The sequence below is a fragment of the Corvus kubaryi genome, unplaced genomic scaffold, assembly GCF_017639235.1.
Source record: "Corvus kubaryi isolate FWS band 111438036 unplaced genomic scaffold, C.kubaryi_AGA036_p1.0 65458, whole genome shotgun sequence".
Classification (NCBI taxonomy): domain Eukaryota; kingdom Metazoa; phylum Chordata; class Aves; order Passeriformes; family Corvidae; genus Corvus; species Corvus kubaryi.
In genome coordinates, this window is record NW_024582016.1 from 32,045 (window position 1) to 50,075 (window position 18,031).

At 35.5% G+C, this 18,031-nt stretch overlaps 1 protein-coding gene across 1 annotated transcript in view; it reads left to right on the forward strand.

The window, feature by feature from the left end:
• The window catches only part of LOC121673490 (TBC1 domain family member 5-like), a 116,855-nt gene that overhangs the window by 12,720 nt on the left and 86,104 nt on the right, over window positions 1-18,031 (forward strand). The window contains exons 2-9 of the mRNA XM_042046825.1: window positions 210-318; window positions 2,089-2,178; window positions 2,283-2,354; window positions 4,650-4,717; window positions 9,605-9,707; window positions 15,716-15,804; window positions 17,260-17,310; window positions 17,404-17,473. Coding sequence (XP_041902759.1) covers window positions 210-318; window positions 2,089-2,178; window positions 2,283-2,354; window positions 4,650-4,717; window positions 9,605-9,707; window positions 15,716-15,804; window positions 17,260-17,310; window positions 17,404-17,473 — 652 coding nt within the window. The remainder of the gene's footprint in view (window positions 1-209; window positions 319-2,088; window positions 2,179-2,282; window positions 2,355-4,649; window positions 4,718-9,604; window positions 9,708-15,715; window positions 15,805-17,259; window positions 17,311-17,403; window positions 17,474-18,031) is intronic.

The following is an 18,031-nucleotide window of genomic DNA, read 5'->3' on the forward strand; positions in this document are numbered from 1 at the left end:
GCATAATTATAGCGATCTACATATTCATTAAATCCAAAGAAGAAATGTGTCCAAAAAAACAGCCATGCGTTTAGAAGTGGTACACAACTAAATATATACATTTTAAAAAGTTCCTTTCCTCTGCTTATCCAAAATTGTGTAGTGTCATATAGTCCTTAAATCAACTAAGGCTTTTTTTGTTTAAATGTTCATTCCTTTTGCTTTTTCAGTAAAGAATGGGAAGAACTGTTTGTAAACAACAATTACTTGGCAACCATACGGCTGAAGGGGATTAATGGGCAGCTGAGAAGCAGCAGGTTCCGTAGTGTTTGCTGGAAGGTAAGAAGAGAAAATATTTATTTACAGTTTGTGGTTGCAATATATCAACACATTACCTGATGCGCTGGAAGATTATTGATGCAAAGAATCATGAATTTTCCAAGAGACTTCATCCCAATGTTTTCCTACTCATTTTTGTAATTCATAGGACATTTGCTAACCACATTGAGTTGCTTTAAAGCTGAATAGCAGGCAATAGCAAAAGAATCATAAGAAAGAGTATCTTTGTGCTGGTGATATGTTTAAAATTGAGTGCCACAGAGCCATCTCTTCTCTCAGTATCTGTGCAGGGAAGTCATGCACTGGAAATAGAAAGGAAGTTTGTCTAAAAAAATTATGGTTTTGTGGAATTTGGGACTGCTTTAAAATCAGTCTGATGCTTCTGCTAGCAGGTTTTCCCAGTGAAATGAGAAAATTAAGACCAATCCCTCTTGTAATGGCTGGATGGAGGGGGAAGCAAGGTCTTCCAGAAGCACAACAGCTCCTTGGGAGTCTCTTACTGTATTTTTTAAAGTAGCAGGGGAAGGAAGAGAGAAAGAAAGCACGATAATACTGAGATGCTAGATAAAGTCCAAACAAATTTTGTTGCAATGACATCAAGTCTTCTGTTGTGCACTAACTCTGATAGTAGAGAAAAATTTTTCTAGTAGAATTAACTGTGTGTTAACACTAATCAATTTAAATTACCTCTCTTGGAATTTCGCAACCATCATTTTGGCACAGAGACCTATAAAAGGAAATTTAAAATAGTCCTTTATATAAATGAATGAAAGTGAACGTTCGAAATTTGAAATGTATGTAGCGTTGAACTAATTTAAAGTTAATGAAAATATTTTATTCAGCAAGCCAGATTAATATATGCCACCTGCATTTTTTTACCAGTTTGCTTCTTTTTAAGTCTCTAAGTTAGGAGGCCATAACTCAAAACCCTGAACTAACACAAGGATCGAGTACTTCACTGTCTACTAATTAAATCAAGGAGTGGTTTTATTTCAGAAAACAGACAGGGTTCATTTGAGTGTCCCAATATGGATTAGGGCTCTGTTGTTAAGTTCTGAAATTTTAAAGGGTTTTTTAGTAATTTAGGAATGTTTTGTGTTTGTCAGTACTTCTGTTTGTCAGTATTACTGTTTCTTAACACTTCACAATGTGCAAATAAAAACATTGAAAAAGCAAGAAAATACTGGGGTTTTTCCTTGTTTCAAATGCAATTAAATAGTATTTTGCACTGCATGTTTCTTTCTAAGCCTTTTTAAAGAGACATGAAAAAACTGAGATGTAGGCATTCTCAAGGACTTCCTGCAAAACTGACTCTCTTAGCTGTCTTGCAAAATTCTAGAGCATGTTTCATGTCTTACATTGGATATATCCCTTAGTGCTTAGTTCCTGCTCTGCATTTGTGGTTCATTTTAAGCACGTTGCATTAGGTCATCAGTGTTACATAAATAGCTTCAATTTTTGTTTATTTCTTTTAACCTCTTTCCATTTTGTTTCTGCCTTGGAAGTCACCATCAACTTTACTGAAGCTGTAACAGTTTACAAAGCTTGAGTTTGTGGTTTCAGTTGACTTTAGTGCTTAATTTTGCACTGTAGAACTGCTGTTGTTTCTAGCTACTTATTTATGGGCTAGAAAGCACTAAAACCAGGAATATTTTATAGCTCTTTGCTTTCTCTTTCTCTCTGGGGTGGTTTATGCTGTCTGGTAGGATTTCTATGAAAAGCTATGTAAAACTGATGGAACTTACTACATTTACTTTGTTTTGCTAATAGTTATTTCTGGAGGTTCTACCCCAAGATAGAAGCCAATGGATTAAAACCACTTCAGACTTAAGAACGTCTTACAATAAGATCAAAGAAATTGTAAGTTGGTACAAAATAGGTTCTCATACTTTGACATAGATATTAATATTTATAGTATAACAGGAGAGGATTTGACTTTTTGGTTTTTTCCTGTTCTAACCTAGCACATTACAAACCCTCGGAAAGCAGGACAGCAGGATCTGATAATCAACAATCCACTCTCTCAGGACGAGGGGGTAAGTTGACCCAACACATGCTACTAAAATTCTCATCTTTTTCATACTAAGACAAATGAGTTCTTGCTGAAGTAGGCAAAATGGCAGGTGCTAAAATCTCGCTCCTAAATGTCCAAACTGACTTCTGTTGACAATTGTTTCACAGGTTTTGCTGAAAAACTAGAAATGCCCGTTTCCGGGTTGATATTTTGATTTTTCAGGGCTTAACTCTGGAAAGGCTGTGGTAAACAAAAAATCAGTGCTGGACTACAATTAGTTTCACAGCATATCCTTTCTTTAACTGATACACTTTTTTATCACTGTATGTTTTCATTTTATCCATAAAATGGCTCTAGTTTAAGGAGTGTTTAAACAGTCAATATGAAGTGAATGCTGTTAACAGAACACTGAAGTAGCCTCCTCTGGAAGACTCTTCAACCTTGGAAGGTTTTCTACTAGCATTTTGTTATACCTGGAAAGCTTTTAAGTATTTTATAGCACATATCTTTAATCTTTTCTATTAATTATGTTACATTGTTACCATCAAAATTCTTTTTATCAATTTTTTTAAATAACTTAATGCCATGGAAACAATATGTTTGGCTGCATTTAAGAGATTTACAGCCAAAAAGTCTGTCTCAGCTATCTTTGGTGATACTACTCCTGTTTTGTCCACAAACAGAGGCCCGTACTTCATTTACAGTGTGGTACTGTGCTCCTTATTTAATTTAGAAGGAGAGAGCTCTGCAGCTGTTATGACTGTGCATGTCATCAAAGTATTCTTGCATCCAGCTGGACAGAAAGTTGTGTCAAATGTAAAGGATTTAAAACATTTCTGCTGTAGTTTGTCATTATACCCAGTAGCCCAACCTGCTTTCTGCCTCTGGTGTCTTTAGGATGTAGAAGACAGAGGTTAACATGTCAGAGTATGTGGCAGGGGATTAATCTATAAAGCAAAGCCACAGGCCAAATCAGGCATAGGAATGAAGAGCAAAGTGCTTTGAGCCTCTGCTGTGACTTAATGTTACACCCATTTAGTGTCCTGATTTTTCCTTCCTTTTTGCAATGCAGCTTCTGTTTGCTTCCTCTGTTCTGATGGGCCAGGGCGGGAGCAGGGACAGGGGAGTTTCAAAATGTGGTGTAGCTGCATGAAAAGAGTTGTGAGTTAAAAAGGTACTCCCTGTATGTAAGACATTGTCAAAGATATAAATATTTTTGAAGTTTAGGTTTTTTCCCATTTTGTAACACAAATATAGCAACTAATTACCATGGGGTTTTGTTATTTTACTTACCTCCCCATAGACAGCATTAATTTGCTTTCTCTTTTCTCTCTGAGGAGCGTAAACCACCATGGCAAAGAATTGTTTACAGGGAGGCAAGAAATTGTGGAAGTATTGTACAGACTCTGTACTGTATTTCATTCACTGGTGCTGCTGCTATCTGAAAACTTACCTAACCTGCATGGAGACTGTTATAGATTTTGCTCCATCTGTATTTTGATCAAGTTACCATCCCTTTAAATAAAGAATACAGTTTCCAATACTTTTTCTGGAGCATACAATTAACAGCACTTTCTGACTTCTTTCAGGTTAGCTTTACAAAGTATTTGTAAACAAGGCATGGAAACGAGAGAGAGGATGAAAATGGTCATAAGCATAGCTACAGAAGAAGCTAAACCTACTTCAAATTCTTGTATTTAGTATTTTTTATTTTGACAGTGAGCTTTAAATACTCTGGCTTTCCCTTTCAGAATTTTATAGAATGGCCAGTCTTGATCTTCAGTGTGGATTAGAATGATGTCATTTTCATAATGGACATATGATAATCATACACTTACTTCCAAACACTTTCTTATTATGGATATTGCAGCAGCTTCCAGTTAAACTCCATACATTCATAGGAGGAGCATGGTACAGTCCAGTGATAGACACCTTTTTTCTTGAGTGAACAACTGAATTTTTTTCAGTTGAGTTGCTGGTTCTGGTAAGTTTGACTTCATTGCCATTCTAAATACTCTTCCTGGACCCCAAACAAGTAACTCACAAACCTGCAGCCATCCAGTGAGCAAATGCTATGAGCCTAGAACAAGGATTCAGGAATTTGAATGTTTTTATTTCTGATCTAAACTGACTTTCTCAGATATGTTGTGCTGGTCACCAACATTCTTTATCTCCCATAAAATATTGATATACCTACCAACCAGGAATGTTGAGGATTAATTAGTTAATATTTGTACAGTACTTTGCTGATGTAGTTTATAAGCCTGAAGTATTAGTAGAAGTCTTGGTTTCATACAATTATTTTTCCTTATTTCAGAGTCTTTGGAATAAATTTTTCCAGGATAAAGAGCTTCGAGCAATGATTGAACAAGATGTGACGAGAACGTATGTAGATCTTTAGGAGAAGTTGCTATATATCAATTTATATCCTGCATTTTTATGTGGTATACATTATATTGTGTTTTCTTGACTTTGGTTACTGTAAGTGTCAGGTTTGTTGAACATGAATGTGTGGAAACATACATTAAAAGAATAAAAATACAACTTCCATGGAGTAAAAAATGAGACAATCTAGCTGAACATTAAATCCTGGAGATTTATTGGTATCATTGAAGAAAAGCTCTTCTAAATTAAGATATTAGGAGGTGTACTACTTGTGAAATTTAAAGTAGTTTTCTGTATGAAGCGAAGAGAAGGTAAGAGAAACTGAAAGGTCTTTTAAATAAATTATGATCATAATGAAAGATCAAACAGATTACTTTCTTAATTCTCAACACTTAATATAATCAATAATAAAAGAGCAGTTTGAAATTAGTAAGGGAAATGTCACTCATGTATAGAAGTTGAGAGAAGTTTATTTATCACTATTCTAATTTTATTTGTCATATATGCCTTTTAAAATTTGTCCTGATATTACTATGATTATGTTTTCATCTTCTTGGCCCTTAGGTCATTCCTGTTTAGGAACTTGTTTGAGTTAGAACACTCAGTTCCTGAAAATACTTTTTTTCAGAGTGCAAGCATTGAGTGATGCGTAAATGTAATTAAATTCAACTACTGGTTTGCTACCAGGTGAAATTTTACTATATTGCAAATTTTTGTCCTTATAACTTGAAAAAAGTGATGATAGTCATAGATTTTACAAATCCCAAGCTTACACATTTTCATTTACAGGAGCCAAGTCATGCAGAAGAAATCATTGCAGTCTGGTTTTCAAATATTTTACATGTCCGTCCCTAGACCCATTCTTGAATGTATTTTGCCATGAGATGTATAATTAAAGTCTGAGTATACTTTCATGTGCATTCTCACAACAGATGGTATTTTTTGTTTGTTAAAGGAAGCAGTTCAGGATGTACTAAGATTAAAATATATATGCATCTAAACTATAATTGGAGACTGAAAAGTTGTATGAAGGTTATGGTGGATGTAAGACTATTACTTAAATATATATGTATACACACACAAAGTCGAGGCTCTCACTGTGGCAAATGGCAGAGTAGTATTCACTAATATCAGTAATAGTGAGTAAAGAAATTTTCATTTATGCATTTATACAAAATAATGTCTACTTGAAACAATAGTGGTATACATTGTGTCATCAATAGCAAAATAAGTCAAGCAATGAAGAAGCAAAATTTATCAGTGACATGAATATATTTGATAAACTACAGGCATTTTGTATGTATGCTTGTTTGTCTGATTATAACACACAGTATGCATTTTTACATATAGATATGTATCTATTTGTAAACTATCATTATTTTAAGAAGCAGTAAGTTCTACATTCTGTGGCTTTAGAATGTAAAAACCCTCTCTTTTCATTTCCATTCTTTAAATAAATCCCTGGAGTTAGAATTTTAAAAGTTTAAAATTCATCATTAATTTACAATGCTTTTTATTAAAGGTTAAAATAATTATTATATTCAATTACCATAATCATTAATTTCTAGTTGCTGTTTCTTATTTAATGAATGTTTTTATAGGCTTTGTCATCTAGGTCAGTCCTCCATCATCCCACAGTATCAAGTAAATAATGCTGTAGAGAGTGATGCTAACTGCACATAGAGTAGCGAACCAGAGTTCCAGCTATCAAATCAGTGAAAAAATTACTCTATAATGCTTTTGTTAGAATTCCCTGAAGTGTAGTAATAATAAACAGGAAAAGGGGCTAGAATTAGGCTCCTAAAATTGGTATTGGTTTAAATTGGTTTAAACTGCAGGACTTTGCTATCTAAAGGCAAGTGGAATAAAGTTTGTTCATGTGTGAGTGTTTGTTCCTATGCATTTTGAGAATCTTTATCTCACCTAATAATTAGGTCTGTTAAGTCTAGACACTCACAGCTGGGTTAATCATGCTTTAGAGTCTGTGTACCTGTAGAATTCTAGGACATGAATCATCTCTTCCTAAAGTATAAATCTAGTTTTTGTCTGATGAATCCCACTGTAGAGAGGTACGGTTTTCTTCAATAATTATAAAAGGCTTCTAGCTCACCAGTGCCTAACAAAACTTTAGTTTCCTAAAGTCAGGTGAGAGAAATAAAATCCATAATGTCTACATACAATTTTCAGCCTGTTGCATAAGAATTACAGCTTCCAATATGTACAAGTAGGAAAGGATATTAAGTTAGTCCCAACTCTTTTTTAAAAATTTTTAACAATAATCTGCAGGAATAGAAATCAGCAGATTGGCAGATGCAAGAGCATTTAACTCAAATCAAAATACCAGGTACTTTTTGGCATCAGAATGGACATCTAGGGTTGCAAATGGCTAGATTTCATGACCCTCTTTCTACCTCCAGTATTTTAGGAAACCAAAATGCTTAGGGGGCATTCCTCATAGACTAATCAAGTGGATTTCTTCTCTTTTGTAGTAGTACTTTTATATATTGGACTACTTAGTTTCTGCTTCAGGAGTTACAATCACAGTTTAGGATGGTAGAAGGTGTGTGAAGGTGAGTAGTGGTGGGTGCTGAGGTTCCAAACTTTCCATCCCGCAAATAAGAAAAAGCTAATTGCCAACATAAAAAAGGCAGTGGAGAAGCAATTGGACAGCTACATTCTTCCTAAGTATGTGGAAGAGATGGAAAGAAACAGCAATCCATTGATTATGATCCTCATTTCTGTCTGCCACCAAATTTGTTTTGTGCATCCTTTGTTTGCCAGCCTGTTTCTTCAAACTTCCATGTCAAATTCTGGCTGCCTCTGGTGTAGGGGCCCCTAAATCAGCTGAAGGACTATTTTAGAAAGTTGTATCTGACTCACGCTGGTCTTCACTTCTAGAAAGCAGGGACCTGAATGCACCATTATTTACTAATTGTAGAGTTGTGATAAAACAGTCTAGGAAAATTCCCATGTCCTTATGCAGGCTTTCTCAGAGATGTAATTAAATGTAATATTCTCATATTCATGAAAAGCATTCTTACCTTGCTGATTTGAGGATACTGTATTTCTTTAAAACAGAGCTTTAATCATAAAGTGACATTTTCCACAAAAATCCATCCTGAACTGATAGTTCCCTCATGATCTCTTCTATTTACATTTACTATAATTAATACTTCAGCCAGCTTATTCCTGAGTTCATTATTATCCATTCCGTCACAATCTCTGGTATTACTCGATCCTCACAGATATCTCTGTGTATTTTTGAGTTTTCTATGTTAGTCTTCTCTTCCTAAACTTCATAGGGCAGGCCTGAATAACAGTCCTTCAGAAATAATCTCTTCAAACCCCTAAATTATGTCAATTGCCATCTGCTGTAATGCACTTTTGGTCTCAGCTGTGTCCTTCCTTTACAGTAATGTGATTAGTACAAGTTCATACAAGTTTCCAAATGTTGGTTTACCATTACCTCCACCAGGTGCCAGGAAAATATTACACCTCTCATCCCAGTGCCTCTCTCAGGACTTCAGCATTACTGTGTTCAAGGCACGGTGTCTTCTCTGCCTTGGCTCTTTATTCAGCTCCTTCATCCAAGGATTTCAAAGCACCTTTCTAGCCTTAATTAGTTCTGTTTCTGTGCTTGCCTGTCATCACCTCTGTGAGATGACCACAGTGATTATCAACATTAATAGTCTTATCTGAAGTAATTTATTATGATTTCCTATATTGTTGCTCTGTGACAGGCTTTACAACATCCTTAAATACAACTGGTCTGGAGTATAGCATTGTAGCTCAGACCTGGGAAATTTGTTTGAAGAAATCTTATTTCAAACCATGTGATTTAATTTTAAAACTGACAATACTACAACCTTTTTTTCATCTGTCTAGCCTGAGGCCTACAGTTGTCGTCTTTTTTAAGTATTCTTCTGTTTTGCTTTGTCCAACTTTACCATTTCCTTTCTTTTTAGTATTCTGCCTTTTCAGATTTTATTAGTTATTGCTCTGTATAACTGTGGAGCAATGTGGTTTGGGATGTTTGCTTTATGAAACATTTTTTTCCAGATAGTTATTTCTTCAGTAACAATGAAAGCACCTTTGTTTGTGCACTTACTGTAATTTTAAATTACAATACATCCTGCATAACCACTCTATTTTGTCCCTCCATTAGTCAAGGAGCAGGAAGCACAGGTGAGAGTTGCTTCAGAGTAGTTACAGACTGGAAATATTTACATTTTCGGTATGCATATAACAGGATTTTCCCAGAAGCTTTTTTTCTTTATTCTCACACAAGATCCACTTCATTCTGGTTCACTTAGGATATTTGCCCAGCCAGATTATTTTGTAATTGTAAAGTTTGTTTGCAACAGCTGTTAAAGACAGTGAAATGTCTAAGTGTGTTATATTGCAACAGATACCAGTAAGAAATACTAGATTTTAGGATACTGGTTTTCATGTCAATTATGAGATAATTAAATAATCTTGTCATCAAATGATAATATTCTTTCAAATATTAAAGGAATATTGAACCTTTGTGTATATGCATCTTCTGACATATTCTCATCCATTCTTCCATTTCTTCCATTGTATTTCATTCTTTCAGATCTCTAGCTTTAATGAGATTAAAAGGGATTAGTTATTTAAATATAACTGTGATATCATCATACCTGTGTAGCAGACTGGTATATATTAAAGAACATGGTTTATAATTTCGGTTGCAAAACAAATGTAATAAATCTTTAGAAGTATTTTACTCTAGTAGCACCCACAATTCACAGAGCAGTGGGAAAGCAGACAAGGGAGAGGCTCTTACCTAAAACCTCTTCTAGAAGACCAGCAACTGGCATTCTGCACACTCTGTTGTTTACTTTTGCTGTATTGCTTCATTTTCAGCTTTCCTGAAATGCAGTATTTCCAGCAAGAGAACGTAAGGAAAATTCTTACAGATGTTCTGTTCTGCTATGCCAGAGAAAATGAGCAGTTGCTTTATAAACAGGTAATGAAAATACTGTACAGGTGGCATTCATTGACTCAACATTTTCTATATGGTTTGACAATAATGTACCTCTGTTGTATCTGAAGTTGTATCATAATGCTGAAGTAATCAAAGAGCTGCTTGTCAGCTGGTTGGTAAGTAAGTTCATTGAATAACATATGCTTTTTCCTCATAACACAGTACCTCAAATTGTTTTCTTTAAGGCTGCTAAGTTTTCTAACTTCAAATTTCTTTATAAACATCTTTGTCATTGGTTAAGAAAGAAAAAAACCAAAGAAAGGCTTTCTCTGCTTAGGTAAAGAAAGAAAGTATGCCACAGGATTTTAAATGCTACTGAATAAACAAAAGGCATAAATAGTGACTTCTGAAATTTAGACAAAGTTTACTATTTTAAGTTTTATGTAATATTTTAAGTTCTTCCCCGAAGTGCTAAAGCCATGCAGTATGTTAGCAAATAGATCTTTATCTAACCTTGTAGCACCCAAGTACAGCTGACAAAATCCTGAGTGAAGGATAAGGGTGCTACAAAATACTACTTACAGGGTTACTTAAAGGAGAGTCTGCTCAAACCATTTTTGATAAAATGGTAAAGAAGGCCTAAGTAGCACTAAGTCTGTATCCACAGAGTTAGTAACTTAATTTATTTCACATTTGTTCTGAAGGTTTTGAAGTAACTATAAACACTATACTGTATTCATATAGCAAGACTAATATGCAGAGTATCAACCCAAGTGTATTTGTATTTGTTTCTTCACACAATTATCTGTAGGCTGAGTAGAGATTGACAAACTCAGGGATACTTTGTGTGCATGGACAAAGGATAAACTGTAGAGGAGCCAACTTCAGGTAGATAGGAAATTTGTTAAGACAAAAATACAGAGATTCAGTAAATGTGAAGATTTTTATAAAACAATCTATGCTTTCAGACATAGTCTGTGATCACCCTGTCCTCAAGCCAGGGAATAGGGTTATTTCATAGAAACAAAGAACATGTGAGCTGAAGGAACAGTTACTTCTGAAGAATTTCTTAGAGATTATATAAAAAATGGACTATATAGTTATCAAACATATGAAACATCTATCAACTGGTTATTTTTCATGTTTGACAGACAGTGAGCAAGGAATGGTCTTGCATAAGGACAATAAAAATGAGATCTAGGAGCTGTATTTTGAAGGGCACTGCTTAAAAAAATGCTTTGCAGTATTCAGTCTCCTCTTTCTAGTGAATATAGGCCAGAGGACTGATGATGGGAAAATGGAAGAACACATTCTAGCTAATTTAGTCTATCATTTATTGAACAAGAAGTATTATTTTACTCTTTGATATGACTTAAAAGGACTTAATTACCCTCTGCTCATATTTAAAATCCTCTTGATTCCTTACCAAGAAATAATACCTTTCTATATAGGGATGGAATATTTAGCCAGATCAAATTTAAAAAGAAAAAAAAGTGCTGCGTTTCATCACAAGCTGTTAAAGCTATTATTTTCTACTAGGTGACACCCCGTTTAACATAGACCATATTGTTAATAGTTATGGGATTTTATTGAATTAATGAGACTGTTATCATGTAGTAGAATGTCTTGCTGAGTTAATTGAAACTGCAGAGATTATATAAATGGTATTAATGAACTTTGACTGCCTGATGCCTCAGCTTTAATAAAGACTGCTTGGTGGGCTAAATGAACATAGGCGGATAAAAGAACAGGTTCAATTTTGTGAGCCTACAGGCTGTTGACAAAGAAAACTTCTTTACCTCTGTTTTCAACTGGTGTGCATCAGTAGTGTGGTAGTTCCAGGAAGGGATTGCTACAGGAAAAAGGGGAGAGGAAGTGCAGAAAATTAAGTGAATTTGGATCATGAAAAACTGTTGATTTAACCTCTCTGAACTGTGTTTAGTATATCACCCAAGTCTTGTGGTGCTGTGCCAAATAGCAAATGATTGTGGTTTTCCTCTCTTGTTGTGGACATGTGTTACTTTTATTAGGAGCTTTGTGTTTTTCTTACCTCATTTTAAAAGGGTAGGTTTGTCTGGTTGGTTTTTTTAAACAATAATGCTCCTTTTAGCTTATTAATAAGATCCTCCTTTTTTGTCCCCATGCTCCTCTCTTTCTAGATAACATTTTTTCATGTCCACCATTACCCTTCTCTGAATTAGCTGAAAAAAATAGCCTTTGGTAGCAACAGGATATGTTTTTTCCTTCTTTTATCAAATACCTATCTAGAAGTCAGTCTCCCTGATGTAGTGTTTTTACCAGACTCAAGCCCCAATTCCCATGAAAATTTCCACTACAGCAAAGCCTAGCACATTTTTGAGAAAATAATGAAGGTTTCCATTTATTCATTGATAACAGATCATCTCCAAGTTGTTGTCTCCACAGTGACCTGAATACAAAGCCCAGATTAAGGAGCTTGTCTTCATTTGCAGTTTCCATCATGGGGACTGGTTCTGTTGTCGTCCATGAGAATTCCTCTGTCTCATTTGTATGACCATATACAAAAGATACAATTGCCATTGTAATTATAAAACTTGGCCAATGAATGGAGACTGATATTTCTGTCTGTCAGCATCTGTCCCTACCCGATGTTATCTTCCAAAATATTTGGAAAAATTATAGTTCCTTGACAATTTGCATACTTAAAACATTCTATTGAAACTATTACATAGCATCAGCATATAGTCTTACAAGAAGCAATCAATAATGTTTGTTTAATATGCATATATGCATGAAAGCTATCTTTGTAGTACGGTTTCTGGGGGTTTTTTGGCCAGCCTGAAGGAACATTTTATTTGATAAGGAAAAATGTATTTCTATCCCTAGTCAAATGAAGTAGAATGTCGTGGAGCTGTATTACAGATTTTAAAGGCAGAATCTTCTCTGGGATCACTGCATTTTTAAATAACAGCTACAAATATAAAATCTAAAGAGAATAGTGTATTGTACTTAAGAATATGTAAAAGCTACTCTTAGAGTTCTTCTGTAAGAGTGGTGACAAAGTTCTGGTCCTAGTTACACTGAAAAGAAATAGTGAAAATTAAGCTAAATCACTAGGCTAGCTATTGTTGGTTCATGATTTGATTGCCCTTAGAGAAGTCAGTATAATTTTGAAATGCATTGATTCACTTGTCTTTGTAAAAAGGCTATAATTCTGGTTTTCTTTCTAAACCATAGACTGTATTATGGAATCAATATTTTGTTGTAGCTGGGAAGTGTCATAAAATTATCTGAGCTCTGTCAACTTATTTATTAGCACTAAAGAGTTTTAGTAAACTGTAGCATTGAAAAAATATGTGTATGCATATTACACTTCTTGCCAAGCTAAAAATCTCTAAACATTTGAAGTACTCTTGTAACTGAAAGATCAGAGGTATCTTTTTGAAATCCTGATATTTCATCATCTGTTTGTTTTGGTTTTGTTATATGTGGGCAGCCACATTATGATTCTATTTTATTATAGAGTTGATATATTATTATGTTGGAAGAATGTGTGATGTGCTTTTATCTTTTATAACTAATTCTTATTTTATGTCCTCTTTCTTTTTCTTCCGCTTATATGTTTGCAGCTTAGTTGGTAGTTTTTTTAGATAGTCAAGTTTTTTGGCATTTCCATTTCTCTTATTTCATGTTTAGTATATCAGGGCGAATAAAAGATTAGACGTGGAACTGTTTGTGGAACTGTTAATTAACCGAGGGCTCTGTGTGTGGAAGTACAACCCTGGTTATTTAAATATTTTTGCCACTTATATATTGTCTAATCCTGGACCTTTCTCCTTTGACATGACCATAGTATTTTAAGAAATCAAAACTTGACAATTTGTAATCTAACCTGTTTGTGGTGTTTTACATCAGCTTCTGAAATAAAATGGCTGTATTTGGGTTTTGGTTTTCCTAACTGAATTTTTCTTTGGACTTCATCTTTCAAAGTAGTCCCTAGAGGTTCAGAAATAGGAAGGGAAAGAAAACATCCAAACTTCAGCCCGCCATTGAGGCTATAACAGTCATCTCAGTCCTTAGGAAATTAAAATTAAATTTCCTAGGATTTCAGTTGATAGCACACAGAGAGATCGTGAAAACTTTTTGTCAGGGTCCCTTCCCCCTGCCATGTGGTCCTGGGAGAGGGGCCCTGAGGGCACAGACATGGGGTTTCCCTAGACCCTGGTCAGCCTCGTTCCCCATTGGTTGTTTTGTGTTCCCCTGCCTGGGCAAGGACCCTCGGGTCCCGTGATTGCAGCAGTTCCTCGGCAGATCCCCGGCCATGCGGCTGGAGAAATAAACATCTCTGAAATATCTATCGAGAATCGGTCCATATATATTTCTTTTCCACGGGCCTCGTTGTTTGATACACGTGTTACAGCATCCCCACTCTAACAACTTTTGTCAAAATTGTCAAAAGCTATGCCAAGCATACTCAAGATAGTTAATGATGTAGAGAGGGCTTCCACATCTGCCTCTTGGGTCAGTTCATACCACTTAAGGAAAATGCCCATTATTTCCAATAAAAGTTCAAGGTTTTTAGTAGTTAGTGGATCTGCTCAGTACATATGAAGCTGATAAGCTAACTTCCTGGTGCTGAATACTCTTGTATGGAATATCAACTGATACACTAGCAAAGCAGCAAGGTCGCTTACAAGCATGTAACACTTCCAGTGTTCACATCTGTCCATCACTGAAAGGGCTGGAAAAGCAAGTGCAGAGGCTTCCTGGCTTGGAACTGCAGCCATTAAAAGTAGAACATCTCCTATCAGGGGACCCATCATCTGACTCCTGACAGCAACCCGAAATGCTGTTGAGCTTGATGAACCAGCCACAGTGCTCCTTCTGCAGCAGGATAGATGAGATAGTCTTCCTGGAACCCATGCGTGCCCAGAGCACTCACCTGGAGTCAGGACTGAGGCTACACTTGATGAAATAGTTGCACCCTTGAACTGGAGCACTGCTGGCAGCAGGTTCTTCCTCCTACAGCTGGGTAAGGACTCCATCCAGAGCCAGTCCCAGCAGGGGTAGCCTGGGGACTTGGCACCAAGCCCCAGCTGTAATGGATGGTTTTGGGCAGAGGTCAGGAATGCCGTCCCCTTAGAGTGATCTTGTGTCCAGAGACAGACAGATCTCAATCCTTCTTCCCACATTCCTTCCATCACCAAAGGGCTTCCCTCCCTTCGTTTGTATGGCTGACCCCTGCCCCAGCCTGGAGCCTGCGTAGCTCCTCCCTGATGTCCTAGTCCCAACACTGGGATCCCAACGCTCCTGGGTGGCCCAGACATGCTTCTAATGCTGGCCCAAGTCCTCAACTGCCCACCCATTTTTTTTTTGTTCTGATTTCTGCATATTCCTATATTTTTTCTGTATCTTAATGTAGATTGCATATGTAAGTAGTACTCTGCAGTGGAACAGTAGCAGGTCTTCTATGCATTGTGTTTAATGAGTTTATTTTGACTGTTGACATAACAACTTAAAAGAAAGAAAACCAAAAAACCCAAAAACGTATTTTAATTTTCATGTCCTTAGAAATGCAAGTTTCGTTTTCTTTCCCAAATAGCTACTCTTGTCTCCTTTGGAGCCTACTGTTACACTTTTGTCTACAGTTTTGGAACATTATAAAATACAAAATAATTTTACATTTTGTAATTTTTCCCTATTGCACATCTCTGTACTGTAGATCATTATTATAATTATCATAAATAAAATTCATATTTATGAACATAGATCTTGAAGTAAACTGCCAGGTGCAGGGTTGCCTACCATTGCCAATTTGTTGTGTGTTGTGTTAGAAAAAGGGAGACTAACTTGTTTCTGTATATTATAGAGGAATAAACACTTGGATTTAATCAGGATTTAAGATAAAAGCCATTGATTATGAAACTGTTCTGTTAAGAATGTGAATGAATGTTCATGCTTTTAGTTAGTCTGCACCTAATATTGCTGTCTGCCTTATGCTGTGCATTAGGAACTAACTATTATATGACTGGAAAACCTAAATATACTTTTGCTTTTCCATTTCTATTTAGGGCATGCATGAACTTCTGGCTCCCATTGTCTTTATCCTACATTGTGACCACCAGGCTTTTTCACATGCCAGTGAAGCTGCACAACCAAGGCAAGCATTGCATCTTATTTGTATAAAATCCATTTTCTTCAAAAAATAAGTTGGCTGAACTATAACTTAAAAATATTTGTTCCATAATTCTTTGTTTATACTTCATAAATTAATATCAGACATCATTTCATCCTTGTGCTTTGATGGGAATATCCTTATTTCGTCTTTCCTATTACAGCTTCTGAGATTGGCCCCTTCACAGACATTGGCTTGTGAAAAAATGGGGAGACAAGAAACCTAAGGGAAACTGTGATCTAAAAGCTTACATACCTACCTGCAGTTCCACCTCATCCTTATTGCCAGAAGTGGTTTCGGTTTTGTCATTGCTGAGAGGAGACAGATTAGTGAGCTACACTCACAGAGTAGACATCTTACCACCAACGCTCTTTCCTCATATCTTAAAAGGGGAAATAACCAGTGAAGACAAATTGTTGAGATTGGTATTTCTTTCATCACCTGCAGTGTTGTAGCTGCGATATCCAACTATTCTTTGCCTTTGTAGTAACATTATGTTAAGCTATTGAGCCTCCATTTCTTTCAAAAGTGTTTATGTGTGTATGCACGCAGTCATATTCATACATATAAAATATGTCATCACACATGATTGTCTGCTTTTATTCTTGCCCCATATGTAAGGCTTTTGTTTTTATTAAAAAAAATAAATAAATTAGTTTCATTCTTGTGATATTTAGGACATTCCATTTGGTTTTTTTTCACTCTGTTCTGGAGTCCATCTGTGAATAAAAACCAATTTAATTGTGTGTGCAATATAATATAACCTCTGTAGGTACCTCTCCATGTGACTGCCCAAAGGTGGTTAAGCGTTAAGATGATTATTTACAAGTGTGTGTTTTTATTCAATGTCTGTCCTTAGATATCCTAAAATGACCTAGAAGATGCTCTTCAGTGCTAAGTAACTTAAAATAACCATGTGTTATGTACAGCATTCTGTTCCATCCCCACTGAAAAAGTAGAGCTAAGCAGCAAAGTAGATGGAAAAGAGGTGCTGTCACTGATTAATTGCTGTTAAAGTACAATAAAAATACAGGCTATTAAAACAAAATAAATTAATGTTTTGATACTGCATATTTGACCAGTAACCATTTTTTTTTTTTTTTTTTTTTGTTTGGGACAAACAGTGATAGATTGTGCAGCAATCAATTATTCTAGATCAAGCATATTCAAATAATACATTGTGACATTCAGTAATTTGTTATTTGGAATAATTAGATGGTTACTTCATTGTAGTACAGACAAGGCAGCTAATTTGTTTTTGATCTTTATAAAAAGGAAAGACTTCATTTGTTCAATGGAGTTGCTCTTTTTAATTAAAAAGGCTAGTTTTCTCATTTGCACTTTATATGAAACTTGGCTTATAAATACATAATAGTACATGCAGAACGCTGACCAAAAATAAACATTCACATTTGGATTGTTCACTGTTGCCTTTTTCAGCGAGGAAATGAAAGTTCTTTTGAATCCTGAATATCTGGAACATGATGCCTAGTAAGTTTTAACAAGTTTCTTTACATTTAATTTGCTCTTATTTGTAATTGACACCATTATTTAACACCAAGTTTCTGGGTTGTTCCCTTTCAGTGCGATGTTCACACGTCTTATGAAAACAGCAGAGCACTGGTTTTCAACTTTTGAACATGACAGTCAGAAGGTAAATATTGCTTTAAAATCTACTTGTGTTTTTAAGCAAATGTGATTTTAATATGATTCATGTTACTTAAAGCTAATTAGACATCTATTAACTTGGTTAAAGCAGTCTCAAACAAGTTTACAATCTTTAAAGGTTCTTCAGAATCTGGTCAGAAGCACTTGTGGAGTGTCCTCCTATCTGTTGAAAGATCACTTGATAATCAAAAGCCAAGTGTGCAAGCACAGATTTTTCTGTATATAAGTGATGTTCTTGCATAGCATTTGAAAGACTGCCTGTCATAGGCACTTCTGTGTCCAAAACCTGTGCAAATGTCATGTTAAATAAAAGTCTGTAGGTAAAGTATTAAGCTTTGAATTATTTTCAGCTGTTTACAATACAGACAATTTGCTGTGAAACTGAAACTTTAACCATAGACTATCTATCAAAGGTCAGGGTGTATCTTTCCCTGGCATAATCACTCCATTTTGTTCATTTTTTTCCTCATAACCTCAGGATATTCAAACAGAGGGAATGTCTGTGCCTTCAGATCTCTTGTGTATCTGTACGGACACCACTGAA